The 18,112-nt window shown below is 51.2% G+C and overlaps 1 protein-coding gene across 2 annotated transcripts; it reads right to left on the bottom strand.

The window, feature by feature from the left end:
* Positions 1-8,081: 8,081 nt before the first annotated feature.
* On the bottom strand, positions 8,082-14,371 carry LOC123350309. Of its 2 annotated transcripts, none has more exons than XM_044988819.1 (3): positions 14,303-14,371; positions 13,835-13,956; positions 8,082-9,141 (listed from the first exon to the last, which is right to left on the bottom strand). In XM_044988819.1, the coding sequence occupies exons 1-3, from the start codon at positions 14,312-14,314 to the stop codon at positions 8,433-8,435; spliced, it is 843 nt and encodes a 280-aa protein (XP_044844754.1). In that variant the 5' UTR covers positions 14,315-14,371; the 3' UTR covers positions 8,082-8,432. The 2 variants fall into 2 exon arrangements, with proteins under 2 accessions (XP_044844754.1, XP_044844755.1); XM_044988820.1 differs by having other exon boundaries at positions 14,260-14,365.
* Between the last annotated feature and the right edge of the window lie 3,741 nt (positions 14,372-18,112).

The raw sequence follows: 18,112 nt of genomic DNA, 5'->3' as shown, positions 1-18,112 counted from the left end.
GTCTGGGGTTGGGGGGGCCGCGTCTGTGCCCCTTACCCTGGGGAGGAGAGAGGGATGTGGCAGTGGGAGGCATGGTTGGCACATGGCACCCCATAGGGGAAATGCCCTCTGCCCCATTCCCCACCCTCCTGGATCAGCCAGTCCCCTGCCCTGGGGCTGGATGGTAGCTGGCGCACACAGGAGGAGAAAGATCCTGTGTCTTCCCCTTCCCCTGGATCAGAACTAGCTCCCATTATGGGTCAGGGACAGAACCAGACCTCCCCAGCTCACCGGCCGGGAGCCCCCATTTCCCTCAGGAAATCAGTAACAGGAGTGATGGGAACACGTCAGTCTTGCTCCGGCTGCCATCTCCTTTGGGTGCTGCTCAGTGCAGCTGCCCCCAGAGCTGTGACCCACCAGCACCTGCACTGTTCGGATGTACCCACAGGGAGGTCTGTGACTTGCATGCCAGGGGCTGTGTGTGTCTCCCATTTTCCCAGCCACCCATGCCAGGGTCCCCCATTTCCCCCTGTGCAGGAGCTCTGTGCACCCACCCTGTTCCTCCCCTCCCCCCCATACCCTCATTTCCCCTCCCACCCGTGCCATGGTGGGCTAGTTCGGGGAGTCTCTCTTCACAGTGCTGGGTTTGCTGGAGTGGGGAGAAGATCTGTCCGCCCCCTGTCTGAAGGGAGGAGGCCAGGGGGAGCAGTGAGATGTCACCAACACATGGCCAAGAAATGGGATCGAAGCAAATGGTTCCAACTGGACTCATGGGGGAAGACTTGTGAGAGATGCCGGGAACAGGCAGCGCTGGGCAGGAGAGAGGAAGGGCACGGACCAGTCCAGGGCACGGCAGGCCAGCTGGGCTAGAGAAGGCCCTGTGTTTCAGCTCACAAGCCGTACAAAGTGGCAGATGGGCCCTGGGTGGCTCCAGCCCTAAGCAGCAAGGAAACCAAGGCAGGGGAATGCCTGTCGAATTGGGAGGGGAGGGTAGGTCTGTTTCAAACTGTGTGCAAAGCATTTGTGTGTTTGAGCTGCACCTCCCAGGTGGGCCAATGAAGAGGCACCCTCCAGGGCTCCCACCTTTGGGTGGAGCTGTGCCAGTGGGGTGTTAAGTGTGGAAGCCAGTAAATAATTAACAAGGATTTGAAGAGATCTTAATGAATGTTAGTTAGCAAGAGTCAGGCCATACTGTAACCTTAATGACGTAAGACTTGTAGGAGCAAAGATAGTGCGAGGCGACAGGACAGGAACTGTGTACAAAGTTATTACGACCTTGCAATCACTAACCAAAATGCAGGCTTGCTTTTCTTAGGATTGAGACAAATAAGATAAGCCTTTTTGCTATGTATAAACAAAATGTAGTTGTTGCTTTTTACTGTCTGTATTATTGTTAGAAATTGTCTGTAAAAGGTATAAAGGCTTGCTGTGATTGTTTACCAGTTGAGAGACCTGTCCAGGACTGGGGTGACCCTGTGTCCTATGGCACTCTCTCCCTCCATGGTAATTACTGGAGAAATAATAAAGAATTTGATTTTGCTGCACCCAAACAAAAAGCGAGAACTGAGTTTTTCTTCGACAATTTGGGGGCTCGTCCGGGATGGCAACGCCCACGGACCCACAGACGGCTACTACGGATCATTCCCCTTCGAACCCCATGGCGCCACATGAGAGGTATGAGACCTTTTGAAATCTCTATTGGGGTATCGGAGGAGGACTTTCCGTGAGGACGTCTGTCTCTGTTGGGCTCACGCCATCTGAACTTATTGACTGTGCAGCAGGATCAGATGCAAAGTGGTATTGGGGAGAGGCCCCAATAAGGTTAGTTTATAGCAGTACTGGGAACTGCTGAGTTGGCCAAGGAAATGCATAAGGTAATGCATAAGGTAATGCATAGGTAAATGCATTAGAATGCACCGGTGCTGAGGGGTTTTTACCGCCTCAAGAGGGGTTGTCATACCGCCTCATGGTATTGGTCCGGACCAGGTAAAGATGCATCATGGTTAAAAAAAAAAAGGTTGAAAAAGGGTTAAAAAGAAAAAGAAAAAGGAAGAAAAAGAGGCCTTGGTGTGTGTGTGTGTACACCAGTGTGAGTGGCTGTTACCGGGCTAGCCCGGTAACTAGTGGATCTTTAGGAGATCCGACCCACGGTGGGCTGACTCAGCCTGGCATAGTCCGGCGAGGAAGCTGCCTGGGTCTAGGGGTGTGTGAACCCATCTTCCCTCCCCTTTCCCTTCCGTGTGGGCTACTGACAGTCTGATCATCTCCTTGGTTTTTGAGCCGCTAGCGCGGACAGGACACCCTCTCTGTGTGTGTAAGTGGAAAATGGGTAAGGGACAGTCTAAATATTCCACCTTACCCCCTAAGGGTGCCCCAGCATATTACATGTACGTACATTATGGTCCTAAAACCTGCAGGTATTTAAATGATTGGAATCTGTACACGCGTGAAAATTCATTTAAACAATGCCCATTAGAAGGTACCTTCAATCTAGATAAGATCATATATCTCAGTGGAGCTTTAATCACAGAGAAAAACCTCTGACACAGTGTGAGCAATTTGTCTAGGAACGGGTTAATTTGAAATTCGGCTTAGCCCAGAGATAAAGGAGAAGTTGTTTTGTGTTCAAGGTCATGAATTAGTGCGGACTATGCTAAGTGCAAAGAAAACTGCTTTCAGCCCCAGCTGCTTGTGGAAAATAGAAACTGAGGCAAACCAAAAGCAGGAGTTACAGAATTGGAATTATATTTGCAAAGCTTAACTTCCCAGTGAGACATGTGTGAGTATTAAAGTGGTTTAAGGCTTGGGGCATTCATATTTTTCCCGAGTGATGTGGGAGCATTCCCAACACTCTCCATTGTTGTTTTATTATTTTAATGAAGCTTTAAAATTTGATTATATGCTCTGTCAGTCTGATCACCTGACATGAGGGATAAATTAGTACCAGGAATTTGTCACAGTTTGGTGAGCAATTAAGAATGGGGGGCACTGCAGAATTTACACCATCTATCTGTTTTACCCTTGTTAGTTTATGTTTGCTTTGTTTGGTACTGTTGGTGTTATGTGTTAAGAATAGCATGATTATAGGTGAGCTCTAATAGAATAAGGAAACACTATTTGGTTTTGGTGCACTATTTAGCTTTGGCTCTGTTTTGTTTAACCGGTTACTGATGTTTTTCTGCTCTGTTCATTTGGGCGTTAGGTGTATGAGCGGAACTGAACTTCTCGTTCGTAATTCCTCAGGGTGGAAGCCATGTGTGCGATGAAGCTCTGAGGTTGTCCTGAGATTTTTACAGTCCCGCCCCCCCCGTAGCGGACAATATAATAGAAGGAAAAATCTGGCTTAGACTGTAATTTTCTTGGCTCTCTGTGTAATTTTCTTTTCTTTTTAAGTGTCAGCAGACAAATGGGTGGGTCTCTGGGTAGACCCCCAAAAGGGTTTGGATTATGTGTTAAGTGAATGGCCATGTATTTTTGCCCAGGTGGCAAGCCTTACTAGGAAGGACTCAGGTAGTCTTGTGAGTAGAAATGTTTTGGGGACAAGACCAGAAGGGTGGGGGCTAGTTGAGTAGCCCACCCTCCTAGCTAAGAACTGGTTGTGGAACAAGCTCGTGTCCATGGACGGGACGATTCAGTGAGGAAAAAAGGATCGGGCCCAGGCGGACAGGCAACAGACAAAGAGATTTGGAAAACAGGTTGGAAACTTTTGAGGGTGTAGTGGAAAAAAGGAGTAAGTGAATATAAGCATGAGGATTTCAAATACTCAAGAGGATATTTGGAATGGTGATTTGAGTTGATAAAAGTGGCTGAAAAAAAAAAGCCGAGAAGAGAATGGCTAACATGCGCTGGCCCCAGTCAAGGACACCGCTTGGCTGCCTACCAAGGGAACAGGGGGGGGGGAATGGTTGCTGCAGTTACACGAGATTGGTGTGCAGCGGCCAGCCCACTCTCCTCCTTGGGGACCTTTTGTAAATATTCAGATTGATTTTATTTAAATGTCTAAATGTTGTGGTTATGAATATGTATTAGTTTTAGTTGATGTATTTACCACTTGGGTTGGAGCTTTTCCCTGCAGGACAGTAGATGTCTTTGCTTACAGATTTTGTACCACGTTTTGGCATCCCTGTGACTATCAACAGTGGTCGTGGAACTCACTTTACTGGACAGATTGTAAAGGAGTTATATGCAACTCACTGCCCTCACCACCCACAGTCTGCTGGGACAGTGGAACGCCGGAACGGGACTTACAAAAAATGAACTGGCCAAGATTTGTGCTGAGACACACTTAAAGTGGCCAGATGCCCTTCCTTTGGCACTGATGTGTATGAGAGCCATTCCCAATCGAACGACTGGACTCAGCCCTCATGAAATTTGACAGGACACCCAATGCTGACTACCAACTGCACCCCCACTAACCCCAGCTCAGATGGACATTCCTTTGCTGGATAACATAATGCTTAAATATTGTCAGGCACTAATGAAATGTGTTAAGTCTTTTTATACACAGGTGATGGAAGCACTACCAAAGGATCCTGTGCAACCTTGCCACTCATTGGAACCAGGAGCCTGGGTCTACATAAAGATCCATCAGCGAAAGACTGCCTTGGCTCCATGCTGGAAAGGCCCTTTCCAAGTCCTGCTGTCTACCAACACTGCTGTGAAGTGCCAAAGACTGACTGCTTGGACCCAGGATTCTCACTGCAAAAAGACCCCTCCACATCAGAAGAATTTTCCTATTGATGATTAGCCTATTCTTTCTTCTAGTTCTACTGTGCTTCTGGACAGCAGGGAAAAAGCTCCCTTGTCCACTGACAGACCGACTGTGCCTTTAGACTTTTCTAGAAAAAGCACAGCTATTACAGGGTGATATGTGCTGGAAACCTCTCCCCTGTAGGATGCTAAACCACAATTGTTTTGGGAAAGAAGAAGAAACACTCCACTGACATTGCCAAAGTCCAAGAATTCCTGACTGAAAAGGACACTGAGAACTGACCCTGGTGAAGAAACAAAGAATTACATACTGGCAGGAAGAAATTTGTGGGACCCATGCTTGGGACTGTGGTATTAATTGGATTTTGGGGTTTATTCTACAGGCTGCGCCCTGTGTTCTGGATAAATCCTTCAGTATGTATTGCCCTCCCTAATTGGATTTTAACTGACATTGCCCTTATCCAGTTTTTAAATCACTTCTACATACCCAGATTGCTCACAAGGGGCTGCCATTAGATTAGCACAACAAAAGGCATGGGTTATTTCCTCTGGACAAAAAGGGAATTGACCAGATCCCTGTGGGCTGGAGCCAATAGTGTAGTAGCCATTTGGACTATTCTTAAAGGCCAAGACCATGATAAGAAATTGGGGCAACTAGAAAAGGCCACTAGTCTTATTTTTGAAGCTCAGCTATCTTAAGTACAGGCTGGAGTTGGTGAGTTACATGTCATTTCCACCCTTAGTTCTATGACCCAGAAGGAGACTGACAGAGATGGTATTGAATATCACTGAGGCTGGGAAGGCATTGCAGTGGGATCTGGACCAGACTTGGCCCACTGCCCTTCCAGACACGTCAGGAGTACCATCTGATCTGTGGTCATGAAGACATACTTGGACACTTTCTGGATGGCAGTGTGGACATTCACAGTGCTCCTTCCAAGCATATGGACCGGTTTGGGTGGGTGTGGGCTCCCACATACCGAATCCTGCTGGGTACATGGGGAGGATGCCTGTGGGACTGTAATTGTTTACTGAGACATCTGGGGAAATTAGACCACCTCGTATCTCCAACTGATTTCTAGACAGTACCCCTAGAATGATACCTGACATTTTGGATAAGAATAGAGAGTCAATGGACATTTTGGCCGTTAGTACCACCACAGCTCAGTGTATCTATAAACTGAAGCTAGGGGAAGTTGTCACTGTTTATGACAATATTTGTTGAGAGGGTGGAGGTCAAGGAACTACCCTGACGGGACACCCACTTTTTCATGCTAATGATAGCTGTGTGTGCGTTAATGCCACCACTTTACAAGATATACATATTGATCTTACCACTGCTGCAGGCAATTATATCATTTACTGGCCTGCAGATAGAATGCAGATAGAATGTTGCAAGTAGCTCTTAGATTTTAGGTATATTTTGATTGGACTAGAATAGTGCCTGATCGGTTTCAAAATTTGCTTTCATTGTTACCAAAGGTTCAAAGAATCTCTGAATTGCAAGGGCAAATTCCCATGCTTTAGAATATATATCAAGCTGGAAGGAATGCCTTTCATACAGCTTATAGAGTGTTTACTTTATGTACTAGGTATGATGTTTTGTGCTTTGTGTTCGCAATTGTACAACAGCCCCATTATATTATTCCTATGGGATTGTTATTGTTTGTAGTGTTGTTAGTTAATTTAGGATTATATTATTGTTGTTGTTGTTGTAAATAACGTAAGAATAGCAATACCTTTCATGTTCATGCTAATCATGCATTGTCATTACGTCCCATGACGGTTGACATGTTTGCTGTAGAATCTGAAGTCCATGGTTTCATGCGAATTGAGAGTTGAAATTGTTTGTTGTACTAGAAGTACAAAAGGGGGGAGTGTGGAAGCCAGTAAATAATTAACAAGGATTTGAAGAGATCTTAATGAATGTTAGTTAGCAAGAGTCAGGCCATACTGTAACCTTAATGACGTAAGACTTGTAGGAGCAAAGATAGTGCGAGGCGACAGGACAGGAACTGTGTACAAAGTTATTACGACCTTGCAATCACTAACCAAAATGCAGGCTTGCTTTTCTTAGGATTGAGACAAATAAGATAAGCTTTTTTGCTATGTATAAACAAAATGTAGTTGTTGCTTTTTACTGTCTGTATTATTGTTAGAAATTGTCTGTAAAAGGTATAAAGGCTTGCTGTGATTGTTTACCAGTTGAGAGACCTGTCCAGGACTGGGGTGACCCTGTGTCCTATGGCACTCTCTCCCTCCATGGTAATTACTGGAGAAATAATAAAGAATTTGATTTTGCTGCACCCAAACAAAAAGCGAGAACTGAGTTTTTCTTCGACATAAGCTACAGGAAACTTTGAGGGGTCACCCCCAGTTGCAGGTGCTGGGCCATGTGCCGTGTGTCTTAAGCTGCCAGGGCAGGTGCTAGGCAGAGGGTCTGCACCCCTAGAGTGTGCCCAGGGACCCCAAGACAGGGTCTGGGCCTGGGCTCTGTTCAGACTCTGGGATCCAAGGGCTGGGTCCACTCACAGCAATCTGGGGAGTGGCCAAGAGGGGGCGCTCATCAGCCAGGCACTGTCTGGCATTCCCCTAAGGGAGCTGGGGCACTCACCTGTGGGAAGAGGGGAGCACTCACTGGAGTGGGGAAACGGAGAGAGATTGAGCAGACAGGGCCAGAGCCCAGCTGGTGGGAACCGGCCCCACTCCCTTGGAATCAATGGGCCAGAGCCCAACTGGTGTGAATGGGCCCCGCTCCCTTGGAATCAGTGGGCCAGATCCCAGCTGGTGTGAACCGGCCCTGCCTCCCAATGGGCCAGAGCCCAGCTGTCTCATTTTGTTGCATTGTGCTGGTACAGACAGAGAAATCCGCTCTCGCTGAAGTGCAGACGGATGTGTTCTGCCTCCTCCCGCATCCTCTGATCGTGCCATTTCTGGTTAGCCCTTCAGGGTTGGAGAGAGCTGGACATATGGACAGAGACACGGTGGGCAGATAGATAGAGACATGAGGCCCTGGGAAGCTCTGAAGCTTTATTGGCCTGACTCATATGGCAAAGAATCGGCAACTTCACCGTCACCCTCAGCGTGAGACAAACCAGCCCCACCCGGATGGGGACAACGCTCCAGCCTGGAGTCTGCCCAGCCCTCACCACCTCCCATCTCCGACCGGCCCAGCCTCATGTTCCATCCCGCATTTCCCCCTCCTCACACCACATCCCATCCCCATCTGCCCCAAGCTCGCCATGTCCCATCCCCTCTCTGCCCTTCCCCTCGCCACATCCCATCCCCCATCTAACCCACTTCCCTGCCATGTCCCATCCCCCATCTGGCCCACCCCTCGCCATATCCCATCCCCGGTCTGCCACCCCCACCCCTTCCTATTGTGCCCCCCATCTGCCCTGTCCACTGACACATCCCATCCGTGCCACCCTTGTTTGGACTCTGAGCTCCACGCTGGAATTGCACATACATGACACAGATAGACCTGCGGCACCACACAGAGTGAGAGAGATCCCAGGGCAAATCCAGGACTGCTGTCGCAGGGTGGTGGGCACCCTAGAAATGAGAGCAAGGGGGAGGGATTGCCACTCCCCCCGGTATCTATGGCGATGGCTAGATAGGGGGTGTGACAGAGAGGCGGGTGTGTTAGCCAGAGAGACAGAGGGGCATGTTAGGGAGACAAATTGACTGGTGTGTTGACTGGTTGTATCCCAGCCAGCCAACTCATCCCCACTGGGATCCCGTCACCCGTGGGCTCTCTGTGGCACGGCCCCCATCTCTGGCACCCCCTCGAGGCAGGGGTTTTGGCTGAGGCACTTCTCCTCACAGCTGGCACAGCCGTTGTTATCACACTTGTACATTGGGGCATTTTGGATGGTTTGCCAGGCTTCCCACAATGCCTTCCGCTTCTGGGCCTTGTCTGGTGGGTAGACCTGCCGGAAGGCCAACGCCCGGAAGTTGTTGTTGATGGCACCGAAGACCCCGTCCATGAGGTCCCGGATGTAGAAGCAGCCTGAGGCGTTAAGGCAGGTGCCCAGGCACGGCGAGTTCTTGGTGAAGAAGATGAGGCAGCTGTTCCAACCACAGCGCTGGCCCGGGGACCACTTCTTGTAGCAGTTGTTGCCGCATTCCTTGCAAGGGACGTGGGTTTCTGGGCAAGCCCTCTGGCCCCGGGTCTTGTCCAGGAGGCGGGAGATGGGGCTGATGCCGTTCTGGTCCGGGCTGAGCAGAAGAAACTCAGAGTGCAGGGTGGGGTGGTTCTTCTGGAACTTGGGCCGGGCGGCCGTGATGTTCTGGCCCTCGAACAGCTCCTTGCTGTTGAGTTTTTTCTTCATCTCGTTCAGCTCTGTCTCATTCAGGTACGCCCTCAGCTGCTGCTCGTCAAGGAGATTACAGGCTGCCTGGGGCAGGCTCACCGCAGCTGCGTATTGGCCGTCCTTGTCAGGGCGAAACCTTTGTGAGGAAAAGAGCAGAGAGTCTCGGTTAACGGATTCATAGAGTTTAAAGCCAGAAGGGACCATTGTGACTATCTAGTCTGAGCTGCATGGCCCAGGCCAGAGAGTCTCCCCCAGGGATCCCTGCCCATGACTCCTGTGTGAGCTAGGGTGGATGTTTGAGAAAGAGACACCCAACCCTGGTTTAAAGACTCCACATGATGGAGATGCCACCACGTCCCTTAGTAAGTTGTTCTACTGGCTAGACATTGCAACTTATTTCCCCTCTGAAATTGTCTCGCTTTAGCGTCCAACCACTGGATCTCATTCTGCCTCTGTCTGCTTGACCGAAGCGCCCTCTGCCATAGGCACTGACTCCATGGATGCTCTCGGGCTGGAGCTCCCCCGGAAAAAAAATAGTGGGTGCTCAGTACCCATCAGCCACCCGCCAATCAGCTGTTCGGCGGTGGGTGGGAGGCACTGGGGGAGGAGGCGGAGCTGGGGTGGAAAGAGGAAGCGCAAGTGTGGGGCCTTGGGGAAGAGGCAGAGTGGGGAAAATGAAAGTCGGTGCCTGTGCCCTCTGCTGTCAGAAATCTCCCCAGGCAGATACTTATAGACCCTGCTCAAGTCACGTTTCTTGGCTGCTCTGTGATAAGCCAAATAGACTGAGCTCCTTTAGTCTCTCTCTAGGAGATCCAGACCTTGGATCCATCTTTTCTGATCCCTTTCCAATTGGTCAACATCCTATTTGCAGTGTGGACTCCAGAACTGGACGCAGTGTCCCGTAATTGTGTTGTTAACATTGTATACAGAGGTGATGCCTCCTCTCTGCTACCCAAGGAATCTGTTCATCCAGCCAACCATTGCTTTCACCCCCTCAGCTCCAGCACTGCACTGGGAGCTCATGTTCTGCTGGCTTACACCATGACCCCTGGATGCTTTGCAGAGTCGACGCTTTCCAGGAGACAGTCCCCATCCTGTAACTGTGATCTGAGCTCTTTGCTCCTACATGTCTGACCCGGCTCTGGGCTGTGTTAAAACACCCTCCCTTCTCTGGGTCTCAGTCCCCTCACACTCCACCTCAAGACACCCACACATTCCTTACAAGGGGGCAGTGGGTGAGTGGGTAGTGAGGGAAGATGGGACTCAGAGTGGAGGGAATACAGCTTCGCCTACATAAGCAATGACATGGGCAACCCTCTAGAAAAAGGAAAAACACAAAGGCATTGACACAGAAGGAAGTGGAGTGGATCCATGAAATAGAGGGGGAAGAAAGGTGGCACCCAGGCATCTGGTAGTGGGGGTGGGAGGGATGGAAGGAGACCAGGGGTGTGTGCAGTGAACTTGGCTGACACACGCTAGGAAGGCTGCAACCTCCGTGGGCATGTGTGTTTGCATATATATATGTTCTTGTCCCGATACTATATATATATATTTCCAGATGATTGATACTGATATTAAGTAGTATCAGGAGAAGAACAGAGGCCTGGGGAATCCCACTGGAACAGTCCCCATTCTCTGAGGATTCTCTCTTTGCACTGACGTGCTGAGATCTATCAGTTAGTCAGTTTTTAATCCATTGAATGTGAGCTACATTGATTTTTGTAGAGTGCTAATTTCTTTTATTAGAGTGTCACATGAGACTAAGTCAAAGCCCTCGCACAGGCAATGTCTAGAATGTCAGTGTGACAAGCTTGGGAGTTTTGGTAATATTTTTATGATTCTGATACATGCCTCAGTTTCTCTCTCCTTTGAATTGCTGTGCATGGAGTGTAAAGGGGTAGAAAGCAGCTTTTGGGGCAAAGCAGGAGACATCAGGTGCTGGGTCACACAACTGTCTGGGGTGGTATCCATGGGTTGTTAACTGGCTGAAACAGACCCATACCAGTGGAGGATTCAGAAAAACAGTGGGAACCCCAAGGACTGCCCAATTGACACCTAACAATGGGAATCTCTGTTAGGCAGTACATGTGAACTCAGCAGGGCTCTGCCGAAGGACGATGGGCCAGGAGGTGATAGGCGGCTGGGATGGAAGCTGCCCTTTGGAGAGACACAGCAGCTCTTACCCGGAATGACAGAGGCCTGGTAGATTGATCCCACTGAGCGACGTAGTTAAGCCAACCTATGCCCTGGTGTAGCCAGCGTGAGGTCGGTGGATGAACTCTTCCATTGACCTCTCAGGGAGGTGGATTAATACAGAGATGAGAGATCCCCTCCTGTTGGCGTAAGTAGTGTCTGCACTGCAGTACTGCAGCGGTGCCACTGTAGTGTTTCAAGTGTAGACAAGCCCAGAAAGATGGGCCCCAAATGGATTCCACGGCAGCTTGGCCGGGTAGAGCCCTGACGTCGGCCAGTCTGATCTGTGTCATAACCTTCGTTTCTCTGTGCTCACCTACGGTCTGCCCAGTGCTGGGTTCCCGGTGACTGCTCGACCCTGCTCTGTGTTGCAGAGGCGGCCTGGCATTGCTGCAAACACTGGCTGAGATGCCTGGGACCCTGAAGAGCATCAAAGTCTCTGACCGGGATGGGGTGAAGCAGGAGGGCGGGAGCCCAGGGGCTCAGTCTCAGAGGTGGGGAGGCCGTGTGGAGGAGTAGGAGCTCTTGGGGGGCTGGCACACTGTCAAGGGACTGTGTAAAAGCTGGGGCTGTAGGCCATAGGGCTGGCTTGCCCCTATTCCATTAAGCTGTAACGCAAGGAACCTACAGGCCTGTATCCTGTCAGACATTAGCTTAGGCAAGTTAGCGCAAGTGCAGTCAAGTATCGTCGGCCTGTGACACAGTTAAATGGTCTGACAGTTACCCTGAGTTTCTGGGGAACTAGGAATAGCAGGAGTTGGAACTTAATGGTACACGGCAGCCACAGGAACACGGACGTGAGAACCACAAATCTGCTCTAGCATGAGCAAGCCCTATAATATGGCAAACCAGCATGTGGAGAGTTGGTTTTTCCATTATTTGACCTTTCAGCTCTAGTGTTATCTACCATGAACCATGGGCAACGAGGAACCAGCACCTGAGCACCATCAGACTCATTCGGCATGCCAGAGACGGGGCTGGTTCTTTGTCTCTCGCCACCAGATCCTCGAGAAAGGGTGTGAATATGCAAACCTAAGAGCTCATGCAAAGTAGCTCCAATACTGGATTAATCCTACCTCTCTATGTGGTTTGGATCTTCTCTGGCTTTTTAACTGATTTTAATCAAAATCTCCAAGACTTGGTTTTGCCCTCAGCATGAATGTCCATGCCACACACCTCGAGGGTCCCAACAAGATATTGAACTTGTTGGTTTTAGTTGTGTCTAGCCTGATTCTGGGACAAGAACCCTCTTACCCTCAGCCTGTTCATCAACTGGCAATGAATACAAGTATTATGAACCATTAAAAAGGATCAGGCAACAGGCTTAGCACCAACCCTGGGGAGCTGCGGCAGTCAGCACAGGGACCTTTATCAACCAAACACCGAATCTCCTTCCAGAAGGATACTGAGTTTGTTTCCCAAGACCTGTTTCCCATGAAGCTGGCTGGTGCGAATTCCCTTTCCACCCTTTGATTCTTTATTCTTGGCGCCCTGTATGAAGCATTCCCATGATTCTGCCCAGGGTCAATGTCAGAGGAAACACTGAGTCACTGGCGTAGCGGGGGGGGGGGGGGAATGAGAACCCTGATATCAAGGTGAGGGGACAATGGAAGCACATACAGATTTTGCCCAGGATTGGTGTCAGGTACCAGCCTATACTTCCCCAGACCATCCCATTTACTCTTTGTAAATACAGGCACAACCTTATCTCCCCTCCCCCCCATCCTCTGGAACTTCCCCAGGGTTCCAGGTTGTGTTAAAAACCTACATCAATTGCTGAGAGAGCTCTCGGCCAGTTCTTTTAAGACTCCTGGGTGCAAATTATCTGCTCCTGATTTATTGCAAAGGTAGTGTACGGCAAGCACATGACTATTACTCATCAAAATATTTCAGACAGAACAGTTTTCCTTAGGAAAAGGCTGACTCAAAAAACCCTAAAGGTTTCCAAGGAATACATCGATTTTGTGTAATTTTTTGATGAAACATAATCACAACAATTTGTTTAGATTGAAACATTTGGTTACGATTTTTTTTTACTTTTGTTATACAATATTATATTACTGTTTATAATATACCAGTGAAAACATCTGGATTATTATATTATATTATATAATATTTATATTATATTATATTAACATAAAAGTCAAGCTGCTAAAGCTGAAATTGAAACCTTATGAACTTACTGAAATGAAATAGTTAGATATGGTCAAACCAAAATCTGTTTTCCACTTTTCCAAAACAAAATTTGGAATTCCCATTCTGTAGAAGATTTCAAATTTTAGTTCTGATTCATAAGGAAAAAAAATAGAAGTTTCAGCATTTCCGATGGAACTGGAATTCCGGTTTCTGACCAGCCCTTCACACAAGTAATGAGACCCACATCTCCCTTTCCCAGCTCTGGGCCCCATCTCCCTCTGCACCCCCAGAATCATCCCTCTCAGCTTAGGGCTCCCTCTCCCTCCTGTATCCCCAGAATCACCCCCTCCCAGCTCTGCCATTGACTGAGCCATTTATGCCAGATAGAAGCCACTGAAAGCAAATGTGAAGCATCTTCCCCCCTTTTCCCTTTGCTTTCCCCCTGGGGAGAGCAGAGGAGTCACAGTCAGATGGGAAATGCCCCACTGGGCCTCACTCACTTATCAACATAATTCACAATCACTTTGAGTGCATCCGGGTTGATGCTCCTGGTGGTCTCTGGCCCGAAGCAGAGGAGAAGCGGCAGCAGCAGGAGTCCAGCCCTGGGCATCTGTCCCGGCACCTGCACAGGACCCCACAGCATCAGTACCCCCAAACCCTGGGCACAAACCCTGAGCCTCCCGACCTACATCCCCTAGCCCCTGCTGCATTACCAACAGGAGATGGGGCAGAGAAGAATCCCCTGGAACTTCATGGGGTGGGGTGTAGGTGAATGGCAGAGGAGACCCACATGGGATCACTTGGGGCAGAGGCCAGGTGGGCAGAGGGGTCACCCCTGGGGCTCCATGGGCCAGGAGGTGGAGGGACAAGGGGGACTCACAAGGATTTCCATGGGGCAGGAGGAGGCAGGGTGGGGGGGACTCACCAGGGTTTCCATGGGGCAGAAGGAGGCAGGTGAGGGAACTCACCATGGTTTCCATGGGGCAGGAGCAGGAGGTGCCGTCACTCACTGACAGATGCTCACACCAAATCCCCAGTGATGGGCTTTCAGCTGAGTCCCTCCCAGTTCCTCTTTATACTGTTTGCCCAGCCCATCCCCTGCCCCACTGACCATGTGGGGCGGGGGGCAGAGCAGGATGGGGGGCGGGTGAGGCATCCTCCAATTCCCAGCTGTGCCAACAGCAGCTGCTGGGCTGGGCCAGAGTGGGGTGCTCTGGGGCCAGGGAGTCTGTAGGTTGCTGCAGAGCTCGGCTCCTGCCCTGAACATGGACCCAGTTCCCGAGCTGGCCTGGCCGTGCCGCAGGGGGCCCTGGGGAGGGACAGGACACTGGTGCTGATGGCCCAGGCTTGGCACCATGGAGGCTACAGGCCTGGCCCTGTGGAACCGTGCGGGGCCTTGGGGCATGACCCACTAATGGGTGGGTGAGGGTTGCAGGGCTGGGGGGGGCGGGTGAGGAGCTGGTGGGGAGTGCAGCTGAGGTGAATAGACTCTCAGGAGGGGCGGGGGAGGGCTGGGGCCAGCAGCCAACCAGCACCAGGCCCAGCCCAGCCCAGACCGTCTTCATGTTGGGATGGACTGGCTAGAGCTCCCCATTGCACCAGGCGCTGCCCAGACACAGAGTCACCAAGATCAGGGCCCCGTTGCTCTGGGCGCTGCCCAGACACAAAGTGAGAGACAATCTCTGGCCTGAGGAGCACGCGCCCTGACGAGTGCTATTAGGGGGTTAAGTGGGTGTCATCTGGCCCAGATTTCCAAGTAAGCTGAATCAGCTGAATCCAAACAGCGAGGGGCCCAATTTGCCCTGGAGTTTGGGGAAGTGAGAGCAGAGGAAGGTGCCGACCTGGCTCACCAGCTGCGTGTATTTTGCTGACTGGGGCTGGGTTAGACTGAACAACATGTCAGTGCTTTAGCCAGGCAGCACCAATGGGACCTTTCACCCTGCGGTTCCTGGGTGCAGAGTGTGGCCCAGCAATGCCCCGGGCGGCGTGTGGTGGAGAAAGCTGAGGGCACTTTCTGGGCAGGGGTGGTGGGAGCAGGATTTGGGAAAGATCTGAGTGTACTGTTGGAACCAGGGTGGAGCTAATGCCTCAACCCTATTCACCTGTGCCCAGGGGAGAGGTGCGGGGCAGGGGGACTCAGCAGCGTTTCCATGGGGCAGGAGTAGGGTGAGGGTGTCATGGTGGAAGATTGACTCAAACACACAGGCTGCATCGTTTTTGCTGCCCTGGGAGGCACAACTGGCCAACCCCATGGCATGAAAGAGCATCTTCTCCTGCAGCCACATCCCCATGTGGGGTGAGCTGAGGGTGCAGATCAGGCACCTGCTCTGGCTGTGGGTCTTAGGCAGGAGCCTCCCCTCTGGACACCGCGGGGCAGGCAACACTGGGACACCTGGGCTGGGATCAGTGGGACCGGGAGGCCACCCCCTTCCCCTCAGCCGAGCTCCACAGTCGCTCTTTGCATCTTTTCCAGCCAGTTCCTGGGCAGAGCCCCCTCCCTTCTTCCAGGGCTGCCTGCAACTGGCATGGGCCTGGCTGGAGAATGGCCCTTTGACCCTGCACCGCCAGGGGCCAGAGCACAGTGAGGGCAGAGACATGGGCCACCAGCTAGGCCATGGGCTGGGCAGCCCTGAGCTCTGGGCCGGCAGCATCCCTGCCCCTCCCGCAGCCCCGTCACCCCTGGGAGAAGGGCTGGTGGCTAGAAGCAGGGGGGCCATTTCCTGCCCCTCTCCAGTCAGCCAGCGCCCTGGGGAATGGTGGGGGGGCATCTGTCACGGGGCCCAGCCAGCGCCCTCCTGGCCATCCAGCAGGGCTGCTGTGAGAGGATCTAAGTCTCTGTGTGCCGCACCCCAGGGATTTTGCGAGCTCCTGGAGCCTGACCAGAGTCCAGCCACTAGCCCAGCCTCGGGATCCAGACACCCCTCAGGGTGCAGCCCTTCCCCCCAGCTCCTCCTTCTGGGCGTGGGAACCCAGCCATCTGCCCAGCCCCTGGGCACAGCATGCTCCCCTCCCCAAACTGCCGTCCCAGCATGAGCTGCTGTTTCCAGTTTAATGCCCTCAGGGTGCGCAGCCGGTGTGAAGCAGACAACACATGGTGCCCACTCTGTCCTCGTTGTGCTCCTTATATTTGATCATGGAAAGCCCAGGGAAGTGTAGATCGTACAGTGCCATCAAACCTCCCAACACCCTGGTGTTGACTCCAAGGGAGTGGGGCTGGTTTACACCAGCTGGGATCTGGGGCGGGGCCATTGGCTCTGGCCTCGCTTTTGGCCCATGGACTCTCCTTAGTGAGGTCATGTCTGTGGGTCACATGTGGTGTTTGGGCCCTGAGCCCAAGGCTCCATCGGTCTCTCTCTCATCAGGTTATTTTGGGTGTGAGTCCTTCAGGGAAACGATTCACAGGGGTTTAGTTCCTGTGGGGGGTTGAAGTAACTCCCCAGACTGTGCCAAGCTCGTGTCACTGCCCTGAGATTGGCGTGAGGGGAGTGACTATTATGGGCCAGACCTCCCCCCACCCCTGCTGGTGCTGAAATCAAGGGGGTTACGCTGATCATACCAGCTGGGATCTGGCCCTGTCTGATCAATCCCTCTCCACTTCCCCACTCCAAGGGGGGTGAAAAACCAACCTAGCCCCAGCCCCTCCCTGCACACACAGTCCTGGCCAGCGGGAACCCCAGACCACAGTGCTGCCCCTCTGCACACCCTCAAAAAGAGTGAAGCTGGCACCAGCCTTCATCAGCAGAGACCTGACTCCTCCCCCTGCCCCACAGCCCTGGGTGAGTGCCCCCCGCTCCCTTAGGGGAAAGCCTGGCACTGTGTGACGATGATCGCCCCCACTTGGCCACTCACCAGATTGCTGTGAGGGGACCCAGCCACTGGATCCTGAGTATGAAGAAAGCCCAGACTTTGTCCCTGTCTTGGGGCCCCCAGGCACACTCTTGGGGTGCAGACCCTCTGCCTAGCGCCCACCCTGACAGCTTAGACACACGGCACCCTGCCCAGCCCGTGGAACCAGAGCCATGGGCAGAATCCGAGATGCCTGGTTACCAGTGTGCTGCTGCTGCTGACAACTGACTAGTTGTGTAACCCAGTGAGACAACGTTTGTCAAGTCCTTCTCCCATGGCTGGTGTAGGAATGTGCTAGTTATTACTCCTTGAGCTCAGCTAATAAGGGCCTAAGTTAGGGAGCTAAAGTGTAAGGGGTTCAAACATTGCTGCTGATCTACGTTGGGCTGAGTGTTCTTTTCATTCTGGGTTTGTACCACAGCTAAGTACTCCTCGTTGTTTTTACAAAAACTAAATCCCCCTTGCTAAATACTCACCCCTTCTTGTCAACTGTTTGAAATGGGCCACCTCGTTTACATTGGCCTCATTAGCACTATAAAAATGATATCCACTCCTTGTCAACCGCTGAGAATAGCCCACTTCCAACTTAATTGAATTGGCTTGTTAGCACTGACCCCCCACTTGGTAAGGCAACTCCCATCTCTTCATATGCTGTGTATGTATACCTCCCCACTGTATGTTCCACTCCATGCATCTGATGAAGTGGGTTTTAGCCCACGAAAGCTTATGTCCAAATAAATTTGTTAGTCTCTAAGGTGCCACAAGGACGCCTCGTTGTTTTACCTGTAAGCTTTATAAAGAGGAAACAAACCCTTAAAATTTTTTTTTGCTAGCAGTGAATATAAAGATGTTCTATTTCTCGCAAAAATATACCAGCTTGTTTTTTAAAGTTATGCCCGAAGGTAAACTTCGGTAAAGAAATTCTACAAAAC

This window comes from Mauremys mutica, chromosome 15 (genome assembly GCF_020497125.1).
Source record: "Mauremys mutica isolate MM-2020 ecotype Southern chromosome 15, ASM2049712v1, whole genome shotgun sequence".
NCBI lineage: Eukaryota > Metazoa > Chordata > Testudines > Geoemydidae > Mauremys > Mauremys mutica.
The sequence above is the reverse complement of the archived record's forward strand: the minus strand, read 5'-3'. Positions and strand labels throughout refer to the sequence as shown.

Excerpts from the sequence above, each read along its gene's own strand:
- LOC123350309 (XM_044988819.1), bottom strand. Across the intron at positions 9,142-13,834 it reads ATTGTGAATTATGTTGATAA|GTTTCGCCCTGACAAGGACG; the intron begins GTGAGTGAGGCC and ends TTCCTCACAAAG.